The sequence below is a fragment of the Bradysia coprophila genome, unplaced genomic scaffold (genome assembly GCF_014529535.1).
Source record: "Bradysia coprophila strain Holo2 unplaced genomic scaffold, BU_Bcop_v1 contig_297, whole genome shotgun sequence".
NCBI classification, from domain to species: domain Eukaryota; kingdom Metazoa; phylum Arthropoda; class Insecta; order Diptera; family Sciaridae; genus Bradysia; species Bradysia coprophila.
Window position 1 is genome coordinate 8,023,026 of NW_023503555.1, and position 22,603 is coordinate 8,045,628.

At 38.5% G+C, this 22,603-nt stretch overlaps 3 protein-coding genes and 1 long non-coding RNA gene across 5 annotated transcripts; 2 read left to right on the forward strand and 2 right to left on the reverse strand.

Moving 5' to 3' along the window:
• Positions 1-333: 333 nt before the first annotated feature.
• LOC119079134 lies at positions 334-931 on the reverse strand. The gene is made up of 3 exons (XR_005088100.1): positions 767-931; positions 640-699; positions 334-437 (listed from the first exon to the last, which is right to left on the reverse strand). It is a non-coding gene; the product is annotated as an uncharacterized LOC119079134 (long non-coding RNA).
• Positions 932-2,627: 1,696 nt separating this feature from the next.
• LOC119079104 (zinc finger protein 90-like) lies at positions 2,628-6,554 on the forward strand. The gene is made up of 8 exons (XM_037186922.1): positions 2,628-2,753; positions 2,817-3,014; positions 3,082-3,330; positions 3,651-3,714; positions 3,794-3,853; positions 3,930-4,013; positions 6,202-6,265; positions 6,323-6,554. Exons 1-8 carry the CDS (start codon positions 2,691-2,693, stop codon positions 6,405-6,407), a joined length of 867 nt encoding a protein of 288 aa, XP_037042817.1. The 5' UTR covers positions 2,628-2,690; the 3' UTR covers positions 6,408-6,554.
• Positions 6,555-8,123: 1,569 nt separating this feature from the next.
• LOC119079025 lies at positions 8,124-11,402 on the reverse strand. Of its 2 annotated transcripts, XM_037186806.1 has the most exons (6): positions 11,198-11,402; positions 10,898-11,130; positions 10,742-10,823; positions 10,671-10,705; positions 9,994-10,612; positions 8,124-9,927 (listed from the first exon to the last, which is right to left on the reverse strand). In XM_037186806.1, exons 2-6 carry the CDS (start codon positions 11,117-11,119, stop codon positions 8,288-8,290), a joined length of 2,598 nt encoding a protein of 865 aa, XP_037042701.1. In that variant the 5' UTR covers positions 11,120-11,130; positions 11,198-11,402; the 3' UTR covers positions 8,124-8,287. The 2 variants fall into 2 exon arrangements, with proteins under 2 accessions (XP_037042701.1, XP_037042700.1); XM_037186805.1 differs by having other exon boundaries at positions 10,671-10,823; positions 11,198-11,401.
• Positions 11,403-16,911: 5,509 nt separating this feature from the next.
• LOC119079103 (zinc finger protein 468-like) lies at positions 16,912-18,866 on the forward strand. Its single transcript, XM_037186921.1, has 9 exons — positions 16,912-17,053; positions 17,125-17,301; positions 17,362-17,571; positions 17,668-17,711; positions 17,773-17,935; positions 18,080-18,137; positions 18,206-18,298; positions 18,517-18,600; positions 18,672-18,866. The coding sequence occupies exons 1-9, from the start codon at positions 17,027-17,029 to the stop codon at positions 18,698-18,700; spliced, it is 885 nt and encodes a 294-aa protein (XP_037042816.1). The 5' UTR covers positions 16,912-17,026; the 3' UTR covers positions 18,701-18,866.
• The last annotated feature ends 3,737 nt before the right edge of the window (positions 18,867-22,603 follow it).

Genomic DNA, 22,603 nt, shown 5'->3' on the forward strand with positions numbered 1-22,603 from the left:
ACATGGCGATTTCACATGAAATCGGTATGTCCTCCGCTCCATACAAAGTTTGACATTCGACCATACCTTGTGTTGACGTTCATTGGTGTTCCAGAGTATCTAAAAAAATGTCGATCTGCGTGACCTCCCCAAAGTATACAGCCTTGGTCTTATATGTTCAAAACAAATGAAGTAAAAGATTTCTGAAAATCTTCGATCGAACGAAGTAATAATTTGAATAGTAAAACTGTTAATATGCTTGCCGTCTGTGACAAAACAATGGATAAGACAAAATTGATGTATTAACCACACGCCTTTAATTCTACTATGTTAAGTTGAATGAAATTTGTGAACTATTCGAAATATATTTTTATTTGTCTAATAAAACTTAACAAAACGATTAATTTACTAGTATCAGCAGCACGCTCTTCTCATAGTGTTCAAGCAAGGAAGCCAATCTGAAATAATTTTTCAAAGTTTAAAGCTAGCCAGATTTGATACTTGAAAATGTCAGGCAACAGTATTAAAATAGATTCAGAAACTGCCTTAAGACTTTCGTATAAGTTACCCCTAGAGGTATACTCGAGAAATTACATAGTGGCGCCACCATACAATCTCGATCGAGTAAGTCTATGAATTTAAACAAAAAATTAAACTTACTGTTATTGCCGCAACAATAATTGCACATAAATTCAACGCATTCAGGATTATTCGTATTTCCTATGAAATATTTCAAATTAATTATGAGAATTTACAGATAATAATTTTGAGTAAAAAAAGTTCTTACTGCAACCGGCTAATGTTTCAGCAATGAACATCATCACCACAAGAACGAAGAAAATGGTGAAACGAGTCGAAAACATTTTTTTTCTGATTTGAATATTTATAATGATCTGTAAGCAAGGCTCAACAGTAAGTGATAGAAGATTTAAACTGAGGGCGAATTACGAAATTCTCAGCTATTTATATTGAAGAATTGCTCGCTTGTTTATATTCCCAGGGAAGAACTTTTTACTTTTTATTTACGCATCTTGTTATCGCAAAAGGAATACCCGTCGAATAAAGCACTGTTGAATGATAAGACACATAGTTACCATACTTTTTTTCAGTATTTTTTTCAGTGAAATGATGACGAATCATCACGCTTTTTGTCATTGAATTGAAAAAATTGAATTGATTTGAGAAAAAAATATTTTTCCTTGAGTCATAGTATGTTACGTCACTGTTTGTAAATATTTGTTTAGGCAAGTGTGAGGTTTGCGGAACGAGCCGAAGGCGAGTGGAGTAATCACACGTGCCTGAACAAGCATTTACAAGCAGTGACGTTTTACATGTTTGTGATAATGTAAGTGCATTTTCCCTGTCACAAGCAGTGATGTAAAGTGCACTTTACCGCGCATAAGCATGTAAAGGTTATGCTATGTATTGGCGAGATCACGTGCAAGGTTGTAAAGTTGGTGGAGGTCACGCGGATCAGAAAACGCCGCAAGCTGCCAAATAAAGTACTAATTTGCAATGAATATAAATCACCCAGGCATGATTTAATTTCCTCCTCGGAGGAAATAACGATTTTAAAAACGGATTCTAACGCACTCATTTTCATATTCTTGTGACAAAAAATATTGAGTGAGCTGCATACTTTGGGGAGGTCACGCACATGCAGATACGCTTGTTACACACCACGTTTCATACAAAAAATTCACCACGCCATACAAATTCAAATTTAGTGAATTTGTTTGTATGAAAAAGGTGTGTTCCCGCGTATCTAATAAAATGGCGATCTGCGTGACCTATACCGCCTATACCTGGCAAGGTTCTAAAAGAACAGGTTTAGACAACCCTGAGTTGATCAGGAAGGCGGTGACACAGAAATTGCGTATACCTGGTATTCATTGCTAATTTGTATAAAATTGTTTTTACAGTGTTTTATACACTGTCAAGTTTCAGTACCTCATTTAGAGGTACCATTCATGCTTGAAGTGCGTTGGTTTATAATAGCGATCTGTGTGACATCCCAAAGTTTACAGCACATTCGTGGTGACACCCGCTTGTCTTCATCCCCAACTGCGTACCAATGGCCAAAGTATATAAACCTCTGAAGGTAATGTAAATCCACAAAACCACACGGTCATGTTTCGGGTGAATTGGAGCAATGAATGTACAAATCCGGTGTAGCCGATTTATCTTGAACGCCTCGTTGAACGCACTCTTGGGTAAAATACTATGAAAATGAGAGTTAGGATCCGTTTCTAAAATAGCTGTGTCCTCCGCGGGGACATTAGACCATACCTTAGAAGTTAAAATTCATTGAATTGGAGTGAAAATTACTGACTTAGCTTCAAGCAACAATTTGATGCCGGCCCCATCGAAAACGTAGGAAATATCAGTCCCAACACTACAAGTCGTTCTATACCGTTGCTCTCTTCCTCTCCATCTCTCTCTGCACAGTTGTGTCCCAGTTAGCTTTGGTGGCAGAGAGAGCATTGACTAGACAAATGAAGAATAAGACGTCGTTAAATTTTATTTTAACTTAATGAAAATCCCTACACTTCTGACAGCACAGGGTTAAAAATGCGCCCCACCCTCGGTCAGAAATATTTGGCGGAATGACTACTGACACACTGACAATTTTGTCAGTGTGACAAATTCGATGCGTAGTCTTCTACAACAGCCGCTCAGTGTGTTCCGTCTGTGCTGTCTAGTCGATAACAATGTCCCGAAAAGTATTTCTAGGTCGGACTCGAGCGTTTGGTTCCGATTGTTTGGAGGAAAAGGTAAAATATCGAAGAAATTTCATCAATCGAATAATTCTCGTATGGGAACCATATCTGTTAAAGGTAGTACAACAAGAGGTTACAAATCAAGATGACGAAATGTTCATAAATCGAATGACAGGATTGAATGCTTTGTGGAATGATCTGCTCGAGCAGAAGAAGTTTAGTTCTACATTAAGGGATCAGCTGCAATGCTCAATAAAAAATCAGTTAATACTTGAGGCAACTCTAAATGAAAGGGAAGCACAACTTCAGCATGAGGTGAGCTTTCACCGATTTATCGTTATTGCCTCGACACTCTTCAGTCGCATTCTTTATTTTCCCTAAGTTTGACAAAATATACGCGACATACAAGCCAATGTTTTCGAGAAATGTCGAAATTGGACCGGTTGCAGCAAACAATGCAACGACAATTAGCGGCTACCAGCAGGAGCATGCTCGGCAACGACAACGATGTGATGATGAAAAAATTCGAAAAGTTTCGTCGGATGATGAACACCTACACGAACTACCAGAACATATAAGAATACCATCTGAACATGTGATACAATTGGAGAGTTCACCACCAAAGGAGCAGGTAATAAAATAGGCCTAGAATTGAGAAGCTCATTCGTCTCGTTCGACGAAAGCAGACAATTTTCAATCTTTATCATTCAACCTTCCCGTTTTTCGATCGCGATTAGAGAAAGTAGTTTCCAATATTCCACTTCTACATGTGATCCCGACGCGGATTTGTATCTGCTGAGCAGTCTCTTTGTGTCGATTCTTTCTCTAATGTTTGCCTCATCAGTCGGTTGATAGATATGCCTTTCAAGCAGTGCCTTGGATGTTCAATTCTGACATTTTTATTTCACATCGATCTGGTGCATGTTTTCAATTTACGTTTCTCAATTCCAGGATCAATTACTTGGAAAAAGCAGCTACACATTTGTCAAAGACGTTCCAGCTGATGTAGATAAACGTAAGTTCCAAAGAATTTTCGTTGTCGTTGCTAAAATGCAGGCCAATAAAATCGATTCTCCTCCTCAATTTTTTCAAAGAATCCTGTCCCAAGTGTGGAAAACGATACAGTCTGATCAGACATTTTAGGATCCACACTGGTACGTATACGAAGAAGCTCGTTTCTGTTCGTCCGTGAGAGTGATTCGACAACATCTTTGAATCTGATTTTTGCAGGTGAAAAGCTATTCAAGTGTGCTGATTGTGATGCTGCTTTCAATCAACCTTTTACTATGGCCATCCATAGACGGACTCATTCTGGTAAGTGAAAGTTCAACTTCGAAAGAGACTACGAAGAACTAAAATTGTCCAAATGTTGGACTAGTAACGCTGTGTTTAGACAACCACACGTTTTGGCCAAACATCATACTGGTAAATGAAAACGGAATCATTTTTGTATCTGTTACGCGTATAATGAGTTATTAGAAAAAAGTAAGCCAAAACCAATGAAGTACAAGATTTTCCTATTTCAATCTTGTCAGCATAATTACATGAAACGAAGTAAAAGACTCAATTGTGTTTGGGATCTGTGAAACGTAAGTTTCTATTCCTTTATATAAGTTACGCGGTAGTCTACATCTATGCTGTTACGTACGTGACCGTACTGCGTCTGTAACCATATAGTGACCTTATTGTCCGCGTAGCCTGAGCTGCATGTAAAACTTTGCGGAAAGTATACATCTTAAAAATTACACAGGGCGTGCCCACGGGGGTGCTGGAATTTTGGGAACAATGTGCCGTCTCAAAACAACCTCACAAAACCTTCAAATTCTTTGAATTACACAAGTGGGAAGATGTTGGATCATCTGGGGTTGCTGTGTAAGTATGGGAAGCAACACACTGATGTCATCTCAATAATCCCCAAAGTCCAGAAGATAGCCCAAAGCGAAATGCTTCTTTGCATTCTGGAAGTCGTGAGATGGTGGATCATGTGGAGTTGTGGAATTATACCAATTAGACCAAAGTCCAGAAAGAACCAAAAAAAAATCTTAGAAATTCTTCAAAATGCAAAAGTTCTAGAACTGGGAAGATGGTGGACCATGGCGAATGGCGAACCAATATTCCACATCAATTCCAAAAGCTGGAAAAATTATGAAAATTGTTTTCTTTGTTCAGTTACGTGGTTACGTGCAAAAATTATACATTCTACGATTTCCGAATCACTCTGAGAGCTCTAGCTCATGAGCCAGTAAACCGATTTTCACGAATTTCTTTCCACTAAATGTGAGGTCAATAATCTCAATTCCGGTTCCGCTGTCAACAATTGTTGTTCGTAAATGTATGCGAAAAACCTTGACCAGCCCTCCATACAAAATAGCACTTCCCGAACCTAGGCGTGTTCAATAATTCATTTGATTGATAAAATATCGATTATTTCCTTAGAATCGATTATCGATATTTTTAGAACGTCAATTCACGCCGTAAGTATGCCTAAAATTTGAATTTTAAGTGAACGATTCGATGAAAAAGTGAACCGAAAAATACATTTCAACGCTTCCTTGTATGAAAATGACGCTACGTTAGAAAGACCTCCGCACTTTCCATTTTGAATTTCGACCGCACTTACGGCGTGAATATCAATTGAATGTTTTATCGATAATCGGTAAATGTCGACTGAAAATCGGTAAATGTCGACTGATAATCGGTAAATGTCGACTGATATTCGGTAAATTTGGACTGATAATTAGATTATTCAGTCGATATTTATCGATTATCGATAAACATTGGATTGATATTCTATCGATTATTCGGAAATTTTATCATCGGTTGATAATATTTTTCAGTGAACATGCCTACCCGAACCTACTCGAGAGGGATTCGTCGGATTCGTCTGAAACAGAAGACCGAAATCGGACGCATTTTCTATTGGAATTTTTTATATGTGCCCAGTATTCGATGCTAGAAGCCAAAACCACTTTCTCACAAAAATACTGATTTTTGGACTTTTTTTGATCATTTTCAGGTTATTCTTGTTCATTTCCGTACTATTTTTGTAAATTTTGGTCATTTTTGGTGGGGGGTCAAAAATTCTGAGTGTGATCTCATATGTGAACAGCCCCTTACCAGCCACACAAGCTTCGAAGAATTTTTTCTGTGCCTTAGAATCATAATTCGACGTATTTCGTCACTCCTACGATCGAAAAGTGATTGCTAAGAAAAGCTGAAATTGTTGTAATGTTTTTGTTTTGTTTTTCGTCTCATTATGATCCTTACGGCACAGAAAACGTAGTTTGTGACTCGTGACGAAAACAGAATTTTTTCAGGACACGTCTTAAGACTAGTCCGGTAAAATACTATTTTTAAGTGGTTTTGGGTTCTAGTGTCGAATACTGGGCACACATAAAAATTCCAATAGAAAATGCGTCCGATTTCGATCTTCTGGCCGCTTTTTCTCATTTTTATCTGAGTGCAGAAAATCGAAATCATCAAACAAGAATATCTATTCCAGATGAGAGACATCTGCAAGACATCATTTCGGCTGAAGACCACTTTGTCGGAGCATACCCACAGCGGTTTGTTGATCGACTTTGCAAAATTCGAAATAGCTAAATCCGAAATTTTGATTGCAGGTCGAAAGCCGTACAAATGCAACGTGTGCAAAGAATCGTTTCGCCAGCGATCCACTTTATGGATACATCGCAAAGTCCACTGTAAAGGAGTGGGGGAGCAGGCGGTATCCGATTTGTGACTAATTTTTACTTGGAAAAGTTATCTGTATTGCTGATGGACTACCCTTTTGTATGAATGCAATTACGTTTTGAATAAATGTCTCCCATTCGGGATTTTTGACTGTCTACAAAACTTGTTGTAGAATTGCGATCGACAAGTTACCGTTTACCGGATCATTATTATCAGCAATTTAAGAACTTAAAAGTCATGATAAGGCTTGACAGCTCGCTCTTACCCGGATTACTTTTTGTTGAGTGGAAACCATACCTAAAAGATCCAACTTTAGCCAAAGACTTGACCTGACTCCATGCACAAGGAAAAGATTACTGATTTCTGGATGAATGATATTATGGTATCAAAAGGTAAGCTGAAATTAGCCATTTGATGTGGAAAAAAAATCCTTCTAGGAGGGTAGGTTTATAAGATTTGGATAGTGGGCACTTAATACCGAAAGCACACGAGCAATTTTGCATTGATGGGATCGACAATTATGCTGCGTTTTCCATTGTTTAGCCTGTGGTGAATATGGAATTACAATGGCAAACGCATCAGTTTTGGCTGTAGTCGTTTGACCAGCTGTGAGAAAAGAGAGCAGTTAATGGACTGAAAGTCTTTTTTAGCGTGTGAGAAGTTTCCAGACAGAGCCGAAGGCGAGGTGGGGAATCGAATACGCTAAAAAAAGACTTTTAGTCCGTGGTACGAATAGTTTTTTTAATTTTGGACGGATAAAAAGTGTGACGAAGTCGCACTTCTCGGGTCCTAGGTATGAAAAATCGATTTAAGAATGTCTTGGCCAGAAATATGTCAGTAAGTTTTATGATTCCTTTCATAAACTGCTCACTTTTCTCACAGCTGGTCAAACGACTACAACCAAAACTAATTTTTATTTGAAGCTAACATATTCGTGGTCGTACATTTACAATTTTCAAAAAGGATTCTGATGAAAAAATATCAACAAAAATGAAATACAGGACATGCATCGACGCCTGTTCCGAACTTGGAGAAATTTTTCCATTATTTCCTCCTAACAAATGAACCACTGCTCCTAGTTTTAACAGACTGGAGTTGATACACACCCACATGCAAATGTATAGGCTCGGATCGGATTGACTCGTTTCAACTAATCGGATTTCAACCCGAGAACTAAGATTTCAGATTCGCCTCAAACTTGACCTGATTTTTTGATTTCGGACTCAAACTGAACTTGAACAACCTGAAAGTTTCAGGTTGGATATCAGGACGGGTTCGGGTAACCCGAAACTTTTACACCACAAATTTCCCCGAATTTTTCGGAACATTTTCCGAATTAAAGTTCCTAATAATAAGCCCTGGGCTCAGGTCAAACCAATATTCTGGTTCAGATTCGTCTCGCACTGACAAAAAAGTGTTGAAAATCTTACCTACAGCAGGTAACTTTGTCTTCAGGTAGTCTACAATAGCTGCCACAGCTAGAGTGCCTCATACAAAAAACACAGCTGTGGCAGACAATGTACATTACCTGAGGCAAAGTTACTTACTGCAGGTAAGATTTTCAACACTTTTTTGTCAGTGCGAACCAATTCAGGCTGAAGCTCGTTCTAACGTACGCATGCCAATACTGGAGCATTGATTGATATGACTGAATCGATTACTTTTTGACGGTTTTTCCGATTATTTTTCGAGTTGTAGAGGAGGTAAAGAGAGAAAAATGAAAATTCAAACTTTTTCGTTGGTTTAAGCAAACAATTTTCGTTTTATTACAACAAAGTTCGAATAAAATTGAGATTTTCCACAGAAGAATCTCAGTTGAAACATTTATAAATCATTTATGGTCAGACAATGAAAATCGAAGAAAACATTTAACATGCCAGCAGTTTCAATCGAAATCAGTGTGACGGTAAGATTGCCGTCAATCTGGACACCATTTCACGTGCAATAATTTGTTCTTGTGATGCTGCGTACGCCGACGGTAAGTTTTTAGTGATGACCATTTTTTGCGGTCGTCCCGAAGCTTCAGTCGTAAAGGTCAAATGATTAATCCGGTCGACGATCGATTCAAGGTGAAGCCGTCGCTTCTTGTTGACTTTGAATTCAGTGGTTCTCCGATTGGCTCTCATGAATGCCGCCAGTACGGCACAATCCTCGCAAGTACACGGTACACGATCGTTACGAGTCCAAACCGGAGTCTGATCGGCACTGGCAGCGATTGTTTGCATTTTGCTTAGAAAGTGGTCGGCCACGGCACGCCAACGCTGCGCTAGGACACCGTTTGTTGTGGACGCTAATTTGACCAGAACAGGTACCATGATTTCGATGCGTTGCCCAGTCAAATGCGGCATTGGATCGTAATCGATTAATCGGTCGGCGAGGGTACAAAAATTGTACAGGAATTCGCCATTCGGAAGTCGAGCATAACTAGCGGTTGACTTCGGAACAACGTCTATCAAAGTCAGGCAGACTTTCTTCTTCTCATCTTTGCCAACAAAATCGGCCGGATGGCCAACCAAGGCATCTAGGACTCTCAAAGCTATTTCTTGTGTAAGACTCTTAAGTCCATTCACCAACTGTTCGCCAAATGCATCCCAACCATACGTATCGCACAGTTTAACGATCGAATCGACTGACTGTTCTTTGACTTCGAAAGGCAGCGCTGCTAAGTATTCCTTTGGATCCAAATTCAATCGTTCAGCGAGAGCGCAAAACTTGTACACGAATTCCACCGTCGGATATCGACGACCAAATAGATATCCGAATTGATTTTCGTTCGAGCTCGGAATACAAGCTATCAACGTCTGGCAAACTTTTTTCTTTTCGTCTTTGCCATCAAGATCGCCCGTATTTCCAACCAATGTATCCACGACTTTCAAAGCCGTTTCCTGATTGAGTTTTTTGAAACCAATCGCCAGGTGCTCGCTTAATACATTCCATCCATAAGTGTCGCAAAGTGCAGCGACCGGCTCGACGCATTTTTCATCGAGTCTAAAGTTCTCTAAGAACTTCTGCAGGACCGGCAGATCATTTAGCGTCGATATAGCTGACAAAAGTGGCAACGAAGGCGGTCCACGTCGCCAACTCGGCTTCGTAATCAACAGATGAGCCCATCGGAGTAGCTGCTTCTTTTCCGCTTCGTCGTTTCGACCGGCCATTTCGAATTGCTTACATCGGTCGACGAAAGTGCGTTCGGCTTCGTCGCCTCTCCTTTCATTCATCAAAATGGTAAAAACATTTTCAACGGGGAACACGACAAGCGCTGAATGACGATATGACAGAGTCAGCGTTGTTCCTTCGTTGCCCGTTTCTTCTTCGTGCCGATCGAACGGTGACACATCACGAAAGCAATGTTTCGAAATCAATTCACCGTCATCGACCGACATGGCGGTAAATGATTCTGGTAGGCTGCTGTGTGGTTGTCCGATCATTTCCAAATGTTTGAGACTGTAGCTAATCGCAACATCACCCTCGGCGGACTCATCGTGCTCAAAAGTTTCGTCGCCTTCCCACGTTTTTTCCAATGTGCCCAATAAAACTAGAAACGGAGAGACAACCGTTAAATAAGCTGAGGACACCCTTATCGGTAAAGACATCGACTTACCAACCAACGAGTGATGTTTAGCGAATTTAATCAGAGCGTTTGCAACCGATCGGTCCGTTGACTTCAAATTTGTGAACGAAAGACTCCGTTCTGTGTACTTGTGCGACAGTCCGTAGACTATCTTGACCGGGCCGGTATTGGTGTTTCGCCATTCGGTGCATACACTCGCCATTTGCATTTCGACATCGGACACCATGGGAGCAGTTGGAAGCTCTCGTGAAGCGTCAGTCTCGGTCGTAACCAGATTGTACACTAAGCACATCCGGGTGCCATCCGTAACCGGTAATATTTCGTGTTTGCAGTCGCAATAGAACGCGGAGAAAAAGGTGGTGTACATGTTGGCCAGCTCCGTATTCGTACTGAAGTCAAGTTTTTTGGTTGTGTTGTCATGTTCGATGACCAACTGGCCACCGTCAAAGCGCGATGGCAACTGGACCACCAGCGTAGCAAACATTCCGTCCTCCTTCTCGGTGTCTCTGTGTGGCTTGAAAAACGAACCGCTCTGGTACAGAAGTAATTTGTACAGCGATGCTTTGAATGCGGTTGTGATGGCCATTTCTTGACGTATACGCGCTACCAGAACATCGGTAACGTATGCAGTCCACTTCGGATTGATGATCTGACGGAATAAAATGGATTTAATGTCTCGATCCGACGGAAAAGTCGATTCGTTTTACCTCAAAGTCATCGGGATCCAAATGCCACGAATTTCTGAACGAAGCGTCCACAATTGTTTCGGTGCCCTTTCCGTACGGAGATTGCTTGAAAGCATCAATGATCGATGGCAGATCGTCTTCGAACAACGGGAACCGAATTATCTTCTGAGTTTGCTGTGCAACAAAAATCGAAAATTTTCTAAATTGCAACGACCGGCCAAGTTTGTAATCAGTTTCCATTCACTGACCTTAATGCGGATAACGTGAAGTGGTGCGTCCGATAATGCGCCGGAAATTACAAATTCAGTGGCACCAATGGTCTCGAACATTTTCAAGACTTTGCGAAGTCGATGTCTTATCGAAGGTTTGTCATCGTCGTCGTCAGTCGATGAATCTTCGGACTCCTCTGAATCGTCGAAATGACCGTCGTCGTCATTTTCATGCATTCTGGATCGCTTTGCACGCCACATCTTTGTGTGTGCTAAAACCAAAAAAATTTTGAGGTTACGCAACGTGATCTCTTTCCACCAAGCTCAACTCATTTTCACCTATCGGTAATATTTTCACAGCGAAAATATAAATCAAAATTTGAGAATGCAAATAACACGCGGGAGATACAATTACTGTAACATAAATACAACACGCGGTACTTTTTACATTAAAATTATCATTTGCGATGCCGCAACACTGAGTGAAATAATGAAAGTGTTGAAAGCGGAAAAAGATGAATCGAATTTGGTGTCACAGAAATAACAGAAGACGAAGTCAAACAAGCCCCTCAGATGGCATATCAGTTGTTAAAGATCGCGAGTGGGATAATTAATATTTGAAAACTATACACCAACACTCGGGTCGAGTACTTTGACTGAATTAATAGTTTTTGAATTTTTTTTTATTTTTGAGTCTTTCATTCCACCCGGCCAAAAAAAATCGCTCTATCGTCCCACATTACATAAGAGCTGAGACTCTCTATACATTAGGGGGGTCGTATTTTCATTTTGTTTTTATTTTAAAAGGCCTGGCCCCAGGCTGCACTCAGAATTGACCAAGGAATCCGAAACAGCAAAAAAAAATTTAAACGAGCCGTCAGAACAGTCGGAGCGTTTGCTGCGACTGAGCCCCGTACAAACCCGTACATCTATTGCGCACGTGACCCTACTTCGTCCGTCGCCCTACTCTTACCGTAAGCCTATTGCGCCCGTAAACGTCGTAAAATTCTTATGCAATGTGTACGTCTTAAAAATTGCGCATAGCGCAATTACGAAGCCCCGTACGACGTTCCTTTCAAAAGTAACACAAACTACACTTCCCACTGATCAGTGATTTTGGAATTATCATTTTCACCTATTTATATTGATTTTACAAAAATCCAAAATAGCGGCCGACGGCCATTTTGTTAGGAGGTGGAAAGTACAACGGCTGCTTTACATTCGTTAGTACCTTTCAAACAAAAAAAAATTCATGAAATTCGGTTAAATTTTGCTCGAGATATTAACAAAAAACACCACCTTCACTGTACGGCCGAGTAGCCACATATAAGCTCACTCCAAGAGACCTAGCTCACGCTCCGGTAAACCGAATTTCATAAACTTTTTTTTTCCCTGATTGGTACGGTCAATACCTATCTAATAAATCAAAATCCATCTAAATCCGTTTAAATATGACTAACCTACAAGCAAAAACGGCTTGCCGCCCTGTACCTAGTTCACACCAAGGGGTCTAACTCACGAGTCGGTCATCCAATTTCCATAAACTTTTTTTTTGTGGATAGGTATTGTAAATACCTTTCATTTGATGTATCACTTACAAGTGTAGCCTTTTAATGGCCAGAGAAATCTTTGGAAAACGTTAAAGCACTTATGGGGCCCCAGCTCTGGAGGGGTCGACCCAAAATCGCCCATCTTCGAACTTAGCCTCACTATTTCAACTACCTTTCAGGGAAAAAAAAATTTTTGAAATCGGATTTGATTTACTCAAGATATTGACGTGACAGACGGACAGACGGACAGAAGGACAGACGGACAGACGGACAGACAAAATTTTTATTGCGGATTCGTTATCTATGAACATAGGCAAACACTTTGCCCCTACCGTCTGCTTCGAATTCCATCAATTACACACGGCATCGTAATCCTATAAGCCCCTTCGTACTTCGTACGGGGCTAAAAATTCATTTTTCCCATGCCTCTAGGCTGATTTTTGATTTTTGGGGTAGTAGCATGAAATTGCACATAATGTTGACAGATATCTCGGGCAGTTGGGAACAGAAGACATTGCTGCTAACTGTAGTGAATAGCTGAGGAGTCCAGCTATGAAATACCATAAGAACGTTGTTGTTCTTCGCCTTCACTCGGACAGGGTAACTCTGTCAGTGTTCCCAACTAAGACTTTTCGACCAAAAATTTCAACTGTATTTGCAAACAAAATCGGCAAATGACGACATAATGCATCGTGTGAGGTATGTCTGAACAGGTAATCTCATAGAGAATCCATTGCAGAGACGTTTTTTGAAAACAAGTTGAAAAAACTCACAGGAGCTTTGTTTTTGAAGCCCAAAGTTGGCAATTTTTTGTTAGAATGAAAAAGTTAAATGAACAAAAAAGGTTCTAATCTGGTGAAATTGATAGTTTTATACCTATTCACCCTAAATAACAATTAGGAGAGCAATAAACGTAAATTCGTCGATTTTTGTTCATTTAACTTTTTCATTCTAACAAAAAATTGCCAACTTTTGGCTTCAAAAACAAAGCTCCTATGAGTTTTTTCAACTTGTAATCATAAAAATTCTCTGCAATGGATTCTCTATGAGATTACCTGTTCAGACATACCTCACACGATGCATTATGTCGTCATTTGCCGATTTTGTTTGCAAATACAGTTGAAATTTTTGGTTGAAAAGTCTTAGTTGGGAACACTGACAGAGTTACCCTGCCCGAGGGAAGGCGAAGAACAACAACGTTCTTATGGTATTTCATAGCTGGACTCCTCAGCTATTCACTACAGTTAGCAGCAATGTCTTCTGTTCCCAACTGCCCGAGATATCTGTCAACATTGTGAGCAATTTCATGCTACTACCCCAAAAATCAGCCTAGAGGCAAGGGAAAAATGAATTTTTAAATTTTTTTTTTTGCTGTTTCGGATTCCTTGGTCAATTCTGAGTACAGCCTGGGGTCAGGCCTTTTAAAATAAAAACAAAATGAAAATACGACCCACCCTACTATACATTCTACTCAATTTTCTGAATCCACGCCATTAGTCGTATAAATTTATACGTCAGAGAGAGCTTTTTTCTCCTTTGTCACGATCTGTCAGTTTTTCATTTTTTCGATTTAGTATGGAAATGAAAACTAAAATTGAGATATCTTTGCTGTTTTAAGCGGTTTTTCATATTTTTTTGGACCAAAATGTTTTAAAGTGTGTTTGGAATCGATTGACATTAACAAAATAATAAAATAGAAAATAGTATTTTCACACAATCTGTTAATGCCAATCGATTCCAAACACATTTTAAAATATTTTGGTTAAGAAAAAAAAGTGAAAAACCGCTTAAAACAGCAAATATATCTCAATTTTAGTTTTCATTTCCATACTAAATCGCAAAATAGAAAAACTGACAGATTGTAACAATGGAGAAAAAAGCTCTGTCTGACGTATAAATTTATACGACCAATGGCGTGGATTAGGGCCGATTCACAGTCGCTCGGCTTTGATCGCCGTTTTCAAAAAAACAATGAAAACCATTTGTGCTTTAAGCACCTCTGTTCACTCACCGTTTACGCTACACCAATGGAAACACAATGAGAGAGAGAGAGAGAGAGAGCTTTCATTGTTTTGTTTTTTTAAACAATGAATAAACGAAAATTTGAAACGATTGTCGAACTACGATTGTCGTGTCCAGTCGCTGAGTGTTAACGAGTTTTTTAACGATGTGATTTGGCAACGGACTAATTGAAACACTAGTACTAGAACTCAACCACAGCGCAAGGCTCTATTAGAATAACAAACACAAACACAAACACAAACACAACTGTAAAGAGCAAAACTTACAAAGTTGAAATGCCTACGAATGTAAAGAACTAACAGCTGAAATGCCTACAATACTACAGCTTAAATAACTACGAACGTGAAAAGAAATTTTCACGCACTAGCAGAGCAGTAATGATCTTACCTAACCCAATGGATCATGTAAAGTGAACAAATTGAAGCAAAGAAGTTGTTTCGACCTTCGGATTCAGGGGCGGTCCGAGGCTAGTAAATTTTCGATTGAACCATAGAGGTAGGGATTAAACAAGTGTTGAAAGTTTACAATGAAAATTTGCCATCTTCTGATGGAACTTTTGGGCATGAACGGAAAGCAACTGTGAACGTAGCAAGAAAACAGTGAAAATTCAGTCAACATTCAAGCAACAAACAAACAGACAAGCACAACAGAAACTTTCACGTTGCACTCACGAAGCCAGCTTAACATGGACGAAGCCACGAAGAACATCGAAATCAGAAGTAGTAATGCGAAAGAATCAGAAGGAGGAGCTATCCAGATTGGAAAAAGAGTTGACCAGATTTGATGAGAAAATCTACGATGAATGCCACGGAGCGCCCTTCTTTGAAGATCCTGAACGAGTGTAAACCCAAATGGACGTTTCGAAAGGAAAATTCTAAGATCAACCATACAAACAGTAAGTGTGAAAATGGCAATGACATAATAGTGGGATAGACAGGAATTACGTAGACGAAATCGTGAAGCAAAAATAAGCTCTGTGTAATATACATTTGAGGCACACACACTTACAATTGCCAATTAATTTTGACAAGTCGGTGAAACTGTTGTAAACTTTTCAAAATCAATTTTTACCACTTTCAACGATAGCTGCTACTATCAATTACACATAAACTGTTCACTATCTAATTACACACATTTTCTGACACATTTTATAATTTTTGAAAAGAAATGTCCCGAAATTTTAATATTGACGATGCTAGCACTTTTATTATGCGTGACTATACTGACCGTGAAAGTTTATAAATTCAGCCAACTGATTGAATTCTCCGATCGTTAAGATTTGTAATAAAAAAAATCATTCGATCGAAAAGGAGAAAATCACAAAATTAGTTCAATTTTTAGGACAATGAGAGATTGCTTACATGAAATATAAATTTCAGTTCGATAAATATTTAATTTTGAAAGATAGAAATGCTTTAAACCAATTTCGAAGAAAGAGTGAAAATGTAAATTTCCTTCGCGCCTACATTTCAAAATAAGTACGAAAATACGTAAGTACCATAAATTTAAGGTACTCACACACACACTTGAATATTTCGTATTTGCTTTTGCTTCACCGCTAGAACAAAATATTTACATAGAAGGCCTGTCTATCCCACTATTATGTCATTGGAAAATGGAAGTTATTGTTGTAAGTTACAGGAACTAGCGTTTTAAAGAATAAATGATTGATGAACAAGAAGAATTTAGTTGCTTATTGTAGAAGTAGCGAGATCAGTATGAAAATTCACTAAGTTAACGACGAGGACTAAATCACAGCACTGCTCTTATAGTAGCATGAGCATAGAAAATATTCGGAGGCTGATGAAATTGCAGTAGGCACTGCGTTTCTTGTGTATAGAGAGATGAAATATGTGAGTAAACATACAATACAAACAACCTTAAGTGGTGGCTTCTCAATTTTGTGTTCATGCTAGGAGCAGTGCTATGACTAAATCGATTTCTATTTCAGAAACTCTTCGTAAAAGCTTGTGGATGTTTTGACTTGATCAGTGAATTGACTCTACTAAACCCATGGAGCGGCTATGCTGCACTAAAATATAATTCTTTTAGTCAAAAATTTCATCAACATTGATTCGACCATAGCACACTACTCCTAGTATTAACACTAGTATGTAAGATGTCAAAATTCCTTCGATTTGTGATTCATGTTTACGTGGCGTGCACACTCGAATATGTTGGGTGATTTAACTAACGCCAAGAAAGAATGACTCGTTTCTGTACGAAATGCAAATTCTGATACCACCAGCCGAGGGAAAAACCGCTCCGGAAAGTCAAGGCACCTGAAAAGTCGCTATACACGTAAATTCAAAGTTATTGGCTCAGCTTGACTCTCAGCTTCATTAAAAAGTCACAAAGTCAAGGTACAGCTTTGCTCGAAGTAGTTGTCCTCTTGTCATCATCCTCCGAATGTATTCTATCTTAATGCTAGGTGCTGTGCTATGACTTGGGCTATGATTCGACACATTCCGTTTTTGTTAACCAGACATTTTGACACATTTATGATCGAACGTTCTTTGTGTTGAACCAGTAAAACGTAACGTGAAGACAAAAAATAGTCCCGAAGTCTGGACGACCGATTTTCGCTTATATCAAAATGAGTTCCGACTATATAGAGGCAGAGGTATACATTATAATATCGATGAAAGATTTGTTAATCGGCAGAATAATTGTCGAAACCTTCTATTTTAAAAGGCACAACGAACGCTACAAGATGATGAAACGTTCAAAGTGCTGAAATCCTTACGAAGTGCGCTGCAAGAACAGAAAGACTTCAATTCTACATTAAAAGGGCAACTGAAGCGAGCTACAGATGTTCAGCTGAAGCTTGAGATAACGCTGAATGAAATGGAAGCACAACTTCAGCTACAGGTGAGCTTTGAGCGGTTATTCGACTCCACCCACACATAAAGAAGTTTCGTTTTCATTCAGTTTGATAGAATAATCGAGATACGAAAGGAAATGCTTTCGAAGCATGTCGAAAACGCAACGGCAGTAAGTGGCACTCCATATGCACGACAACAATGCGATGAAAGGAGCAACGCCGATATTCAAGGGCAAGTCAAACTTCCAGATTATTTGAGATTGACATCTGATGAGGCGATGCAAGTGGACGGTTTACTATCACCACCAAACGAGCAGGTAATAGCAGAAGAATCGAGAAGTTTCTGTCTTAGTTCACCGGCGAAGGCAGCACATTTTGAATCTTCTCAACTTATCCTTCCGTTGTCTTCACAGAATCGGCTAGATCGGAATGGCGCTAGCGAATCGAACGCTACCGAGTAAGGACATTAGGTTGGTGTTCGTAATGCGTTCACAGTCGTTATTTCAGTCTGCTTTCAGATCCGAGTCTGCGTGCAATCCACGAAACGAGTCCACCGAATCGGATGCCGAAATTGCTATCGAAAAACATCAGATGGAAAAAGCGTCGCCCCACCCAAGGACTAGAAATGCTGAGCCATCCACGGTGCAATTAGATGATGCAGCGATATTGAATAAATGCCAGGTATCTGCACACGAATGTCTTAGTGTTCCTGTCGTATCTCGAGTCTCACGGCATTTCAATCGGGGCCGTGATGGAGACTAGTGTACATTTTAATTTACCTCTCGTCTGCGCGGCAAACTTTTAATTTTCGTTTCTAAATTTCAGATTCGTTTGAGCCGAATAAGCGAGGTACATCTTCAAAACGCTGCACGTCGTCGTCGCTGTGAGTTCTCATCCCAAATAATTTTTTTTGCCAAAATTTAAGTCAATAAAGTCGACTGTTGTCCTTAGACTGCAAAGAATCGAAGAAGCTCTATTGTACCGTTTGTGGCAAGGCATTCATCTGTAGTAGCCATTTATTTACACATTTGAGGATCCACACTGGTAAGTAGAGTTTAGTGTGATTGGTAAAAAAACCGCGGCCCGACCCTATTCAGTTTTACGGGGCTTTTGGGTTATCGGGTCTCAATAATGTAATTTCGGCTGTGTTCGGGTCGGGTCCAGTTTCGAAAATATCCTTAGCCTGATCATCTATACCGCTCTTCTTTATGTTCGGGAAAGTATTTCTGCGACAAAATTCAAACTTTAAATTTGTTCTGTAGATGAAAAATCCTTTAAGTGTGAAGAATGTGGCGTTGCTTTCACTCGCACAGGCAATTTGGATATTCATCGGAGAATTCATACAGGCGAGTAAAATAGAAAGTTCATCTACTCCGATAATGGTGATTCCGGAATAAATCGACGTTTTTAATTGCAGGTAGAGCGCTTTACAAATGCAACGTGTGAGAAAGGGGTGTAAGCGATAAATGCTGCTCCCTCGGCTGCTGCACACACCGAATTAGGAGTGTAGCCAATGGCAGGAAATTGAATAAGAAATTGGTTTTATGATAAGCATAAAGGATGTTTCAATAAAGTATCCACACTGGAGGATCAGTGCTGTTACGTTTTATTGGATTTTTCGACAGAAATTTATTTTTTGAAAAACGCTTCTTCTTCGCTACAGGAGTGATTATAGAGTTTGCCGAGCGGAACAGACTTGCCGAAGAAATCTTTTCCCAGCTCATCATTCTGAGTGAAACATTATCAGACAAGACCAAAAAAAAGTGCAATCTCAGTGATCTTTCGCAGGAACGGCATTCCTTAGGTCAAATGAGGTGTATTGGTACGGCAAGATTTTTCCCAACTTTGCTCCTTGAGAAAATTCCAGGATTTTTCCGCTTTTTTGTCTTCTTTTCTGGACTTTTGGTGTTATCAAGGTGGTGTAGTACTCAAGGATATTTAGCGGTTTTTTTGCGTTCCCTTCTGGACTTTCGGGATTACTGAGATAGTACTTGGTTTGTTCCTAAGGTTCCATCACACCACATGGTTCACCTTCTTCTCAGTTCTAAAACAAATATTTTCAAAATTTTATGAGTCTTTTCTCACACCAAAATAAAGTTTTACCGAAAATGCACCCAAAAATTGATTGCTGTTCTGAATAGAGGGACCCTAGGGGAGTTCAAAACAATGGTCCGTTAAGCTGGACTAGATGCTTCCCCACCCCATACATTTTTTTCTTAGTTGATATCCGACAAAAATATCAAAAGAGGAATTATCAGAAGAGATTAATGTTCTAAATAGCGCGGTTCAATAGATCATCTTCAAGTTACTTTTTCAGACGTAACCTCACCTAATTCATTGTTCATTCATTTCTTTGACGTGAATGGAATTTCAAGCATCCTTGAAGATCAGCTAAGAGGGGTTTCTTGGTGCATTTATTTATGCAATAGAAGCCATGCACTTTCGTCAATGGAATAAGTGCTGACCGAATCCATTTTAAGGTATCCACTTCATATTGGGATTTACATTGAAGTTTCACCTATACTCAGGAAAGCTGCGTAATAGCTAACATTCAATGTTGTTCAGACAAAGCTGCAGCTAATTCGAATTTTATTTTAAAATTCCTCGACTCGACGTATACTTCCTTCTCTACCTGAACTGAAATACCTCTGATGCCTATTTTGACCTTTCTTTGATTATTTTCATTTTCATATGGCCTGAACATAAACCTGAATAATAGTAACAGGACCGGACTGGCTTCCTATCGACCCTTCGGCCGACTTATACAAACATTTTTACGTCGGCCCTAATCCATGTGAAAGTGGTGTCGGCCCTTCGTGAGATTTTAGATCGCTAAATGTGACCAATCCGGACCTGTAAAGCTTTTCTGGTCAGATTTCGGGACTACTTATAGAAATTTTGTGAAAGAGTTTGTGGCGGACCTGAAAGCCGATCTGTCATTTTTGGATGAGCCAGATTCGGGACAGGTGAGACTTACCTATACCTGAGCTTTCCGATCTTTAACTCTCTTCCACTTGTGAGTTGTGGGTAGTAGAACAGTTTTTGGTGGAAAATAATTTTTTGGTCGGTGACAAACTAACAATAAATTCTCGCGGTGATTTTCAATCGGTTCAATCAAATTTCGTCAGCAGAGAACACGCCTCCAATCTCCAATCGATAAGTGGTAGAGAGAAACGATAAACTCAATTTTCTATTACATTTTACAAACTTTTTTTTTTATTTACTTCAAGACAACTCTTTTCTAATCAAGTGTTTACACCACCTTACTATATGTTTTGTTTTTTGTTTGTTTATTTAATTAATTAATCTTAATGTGTAAAGAACAGAAATTAAATTAATTTTTTTTCTTCATTTTTTTGTCGTAAAATATAGAAATTACGAACCGACGACCAAAGGAATTCAGTTAAATTACTCTGTCGGTCATTGTGAATAAAACATTTTCATATAAACAAATTCTATAGATGGTCTCCAACTTCAATCATTTTTCTCTTTAATTCTTTCTTCAAAATTAAATTAATTTGTTGCAATATAAGTGAGAGCATAAATCAGTAAATTGTACGACTCCTAATTCCTATAATTCTATACATTGCCGTACCAATACTCTCTTCCTCTCTTTATCTCCATATCAATGTTTCACTATGTTAGACCTCCAAATCGAAATGATTGATTCACATTTGGGTTTTCTATTACTTTACAGAGGAAAATAGGTGTGCCCCTCTCTCTCTCTCTCTCTTTCCGAAAGGTAGGCCACACAAAAATTAAAATGAAACTAGGAAAAAATCACGTTGCGAAACGAAATTATTTTTTGAATGTTGTTCTATTTGGCGCGTAAAATATTTTCAATTTATTTGTTTTCAATAAAATTTACATTTAATTTACGTGTTTTTATTTATGCTAAGTTCGGCCAAGTGGCTGATGATAAAAATGTTTTCTCCCTTTCCTTATTTTTTAACTTTTTCTCCGAAATTATCTTTGTACAATAGAGAAAAATGTTGTTGAACGACAAAATAAACGATTTTAAGGCAACCGATTAACCTTTCACGAACGGCTTTATTCCCGTTTATCCGCAATGACAACAAATGCGGTGTGGTAAATGCGTCGTCTTGTAATAACAAAAACGATTTGAAAATCTCACCAATCATGTCACAGGTAACAAGTTCACCTATTTTCAGTAGCTTTTGAGAACTTTCTAGAAATATTCCGGAAAATTTATGAAATTCATAAAAATTCTCGAGAATTTTAGGAATTCTTAACTAAAAATTCTCGAAAATTTTCGAAATCCTTGAAAATTCTTAACTCGATAATTTTCATTGTTTTCGAGAATTTTCCAGAATTTAGAAAATTTTCGAGAATTTTCCAGATTCCACGAAAATGGCTGCCAAAGTTGTATTTTCTGTACTTGATTTTCTGCTACAACTGTGAAAGCTGTGGTAGATAGCTATTGTCAATACACTCACTAGCAACCTAACTACTGTCATTGTTTGCTAGAGAGAGTATTGCTATTGTAGATTGTAGACTAAGTTACCGGAGACAGACGATATTTTCGTCTCTTTTTTGGAAGTGTGTCGAAAACACTTAGATCAAATTGAGTAAAACAGATTTGTTAACTCCTGTTAAATGATATTATGCTTGCCGTCTGTAAAAGGTTAATAAAAATAAAAATCATGGAAAATGCGTTGCTAAAATGCTGAAATGTTCAACAGGATTTGAATATTTTTTTAAATTTAATTTACAATGATGGCGATTTGATTTTACGAATTTCTTTCCCCTCACTTATTATTTGTTGTTATACCGCTTTGCTATATAAATATTTACTTTAATCATACTTTTCCAACGTGTTGTCTTGCGCACTTTACCATTTCAAAATTTACTCTTTTTTTTGTGTTTTTGATTTTCTTAAATTAAGTTTCTAAAAAAAATATTTTGTAAAAAAAACGATTTTTGTCTATTGCTTTTTATGATTTTCGTTTTCATTTAGTTTGCTTGTTTTGTTTTTGCTGCTACGAAAAGCAAAACCAAAAAAATTCAAATATTTTTCAAAATTTTTTCGCTTTAAATTTAATTTCAAATTTTTTATTGCTACAAATAATTTTGTTGTTATTTTCAGTCCAATTTTTTGTTTAAATTTTATTTTTGATATTCGGATACGTAATTAACTGAGGAATGATCGGTATCTGTTCGTGCTAAATAATCAAGTCTATTTTCGGTATTTCCTTTTCACTTCAATCTATTTTTTGACATGGACGGAATTGTAGTTCAATAAAATTAAGAAGAGTAGCGTATTAGGGTTTTCATGTTCAAAATTGGTCATTAGTCGGATCTCTAATGTTAACAAGTCTTTTCATAGTC

Excerpts from the sequence above, each read along its gene's own strand:
- LOC119079103 (XM_037186921.1), top strand. The coding sequence starts at position 17,027 with ATGAGTTCCGACTATATAGAGGCAGAG. Across the intron at positions 17,302-17,361 it reads AAGCACAACTTCAGCTACAG|TTTGATAGAATAATCGAGAT; the intron begins GTGAGCTTTGAG and ends GTTTTCATTCAG. Across the intron at positions 18,299-18,516 it reads ACATTTGAGGATCCACACTG|ATGAAAAATCCTTTAAGTGT; the intron begins GTAAGTAGAGTT and ends TTTGTTCTGTAG.
- LOC119079025 (XM_037186805.1), bottom strand. The coding sequence starts at position 11,119 with ATGTGGCGTGCAAAGCGATCCAGAATGCATGAAAATGACGACGACGGT. Across the intron at positions 10,613-10,670 it reads TGGATCCCGATGACTTTGAG|ATCATCAATCCGAAGTGGAC; the intron begins GTAAAACGAATC and ends TTATTCCGTCAG. Across the intron at positions 9,928-9,993 it reads TAAACATCACTCGTTGGTTG|TTTTATTGGGCACATTGGAA; the intron begins GTAAGTCGATGT and ends CTCCGTTTCTAG.
- LOC119079104 (XM_037186922.1), top strand. The coding sequence starts at position 2,691 with ATGTCCCGAAAAGTATTTCTAGGTCGGACTCGAGCGTTTGGTTCCGAT. Across the intron at positions 3,015-3,081 it reads AAGCACAACTTCAGCATGAG|TTTGACAAAATATACGCGAC; the intron begins GTGAGCTTTCAC and ends ATTTTCCCTAAG. Across the intron at positions 3,331-3,650 it reads GTTCACCACCAAAGGAGCAG|GATCAATTACTTGGAAAAAG; the intron begins GTAATAAAATAG and ends TCTCAATTCCAG.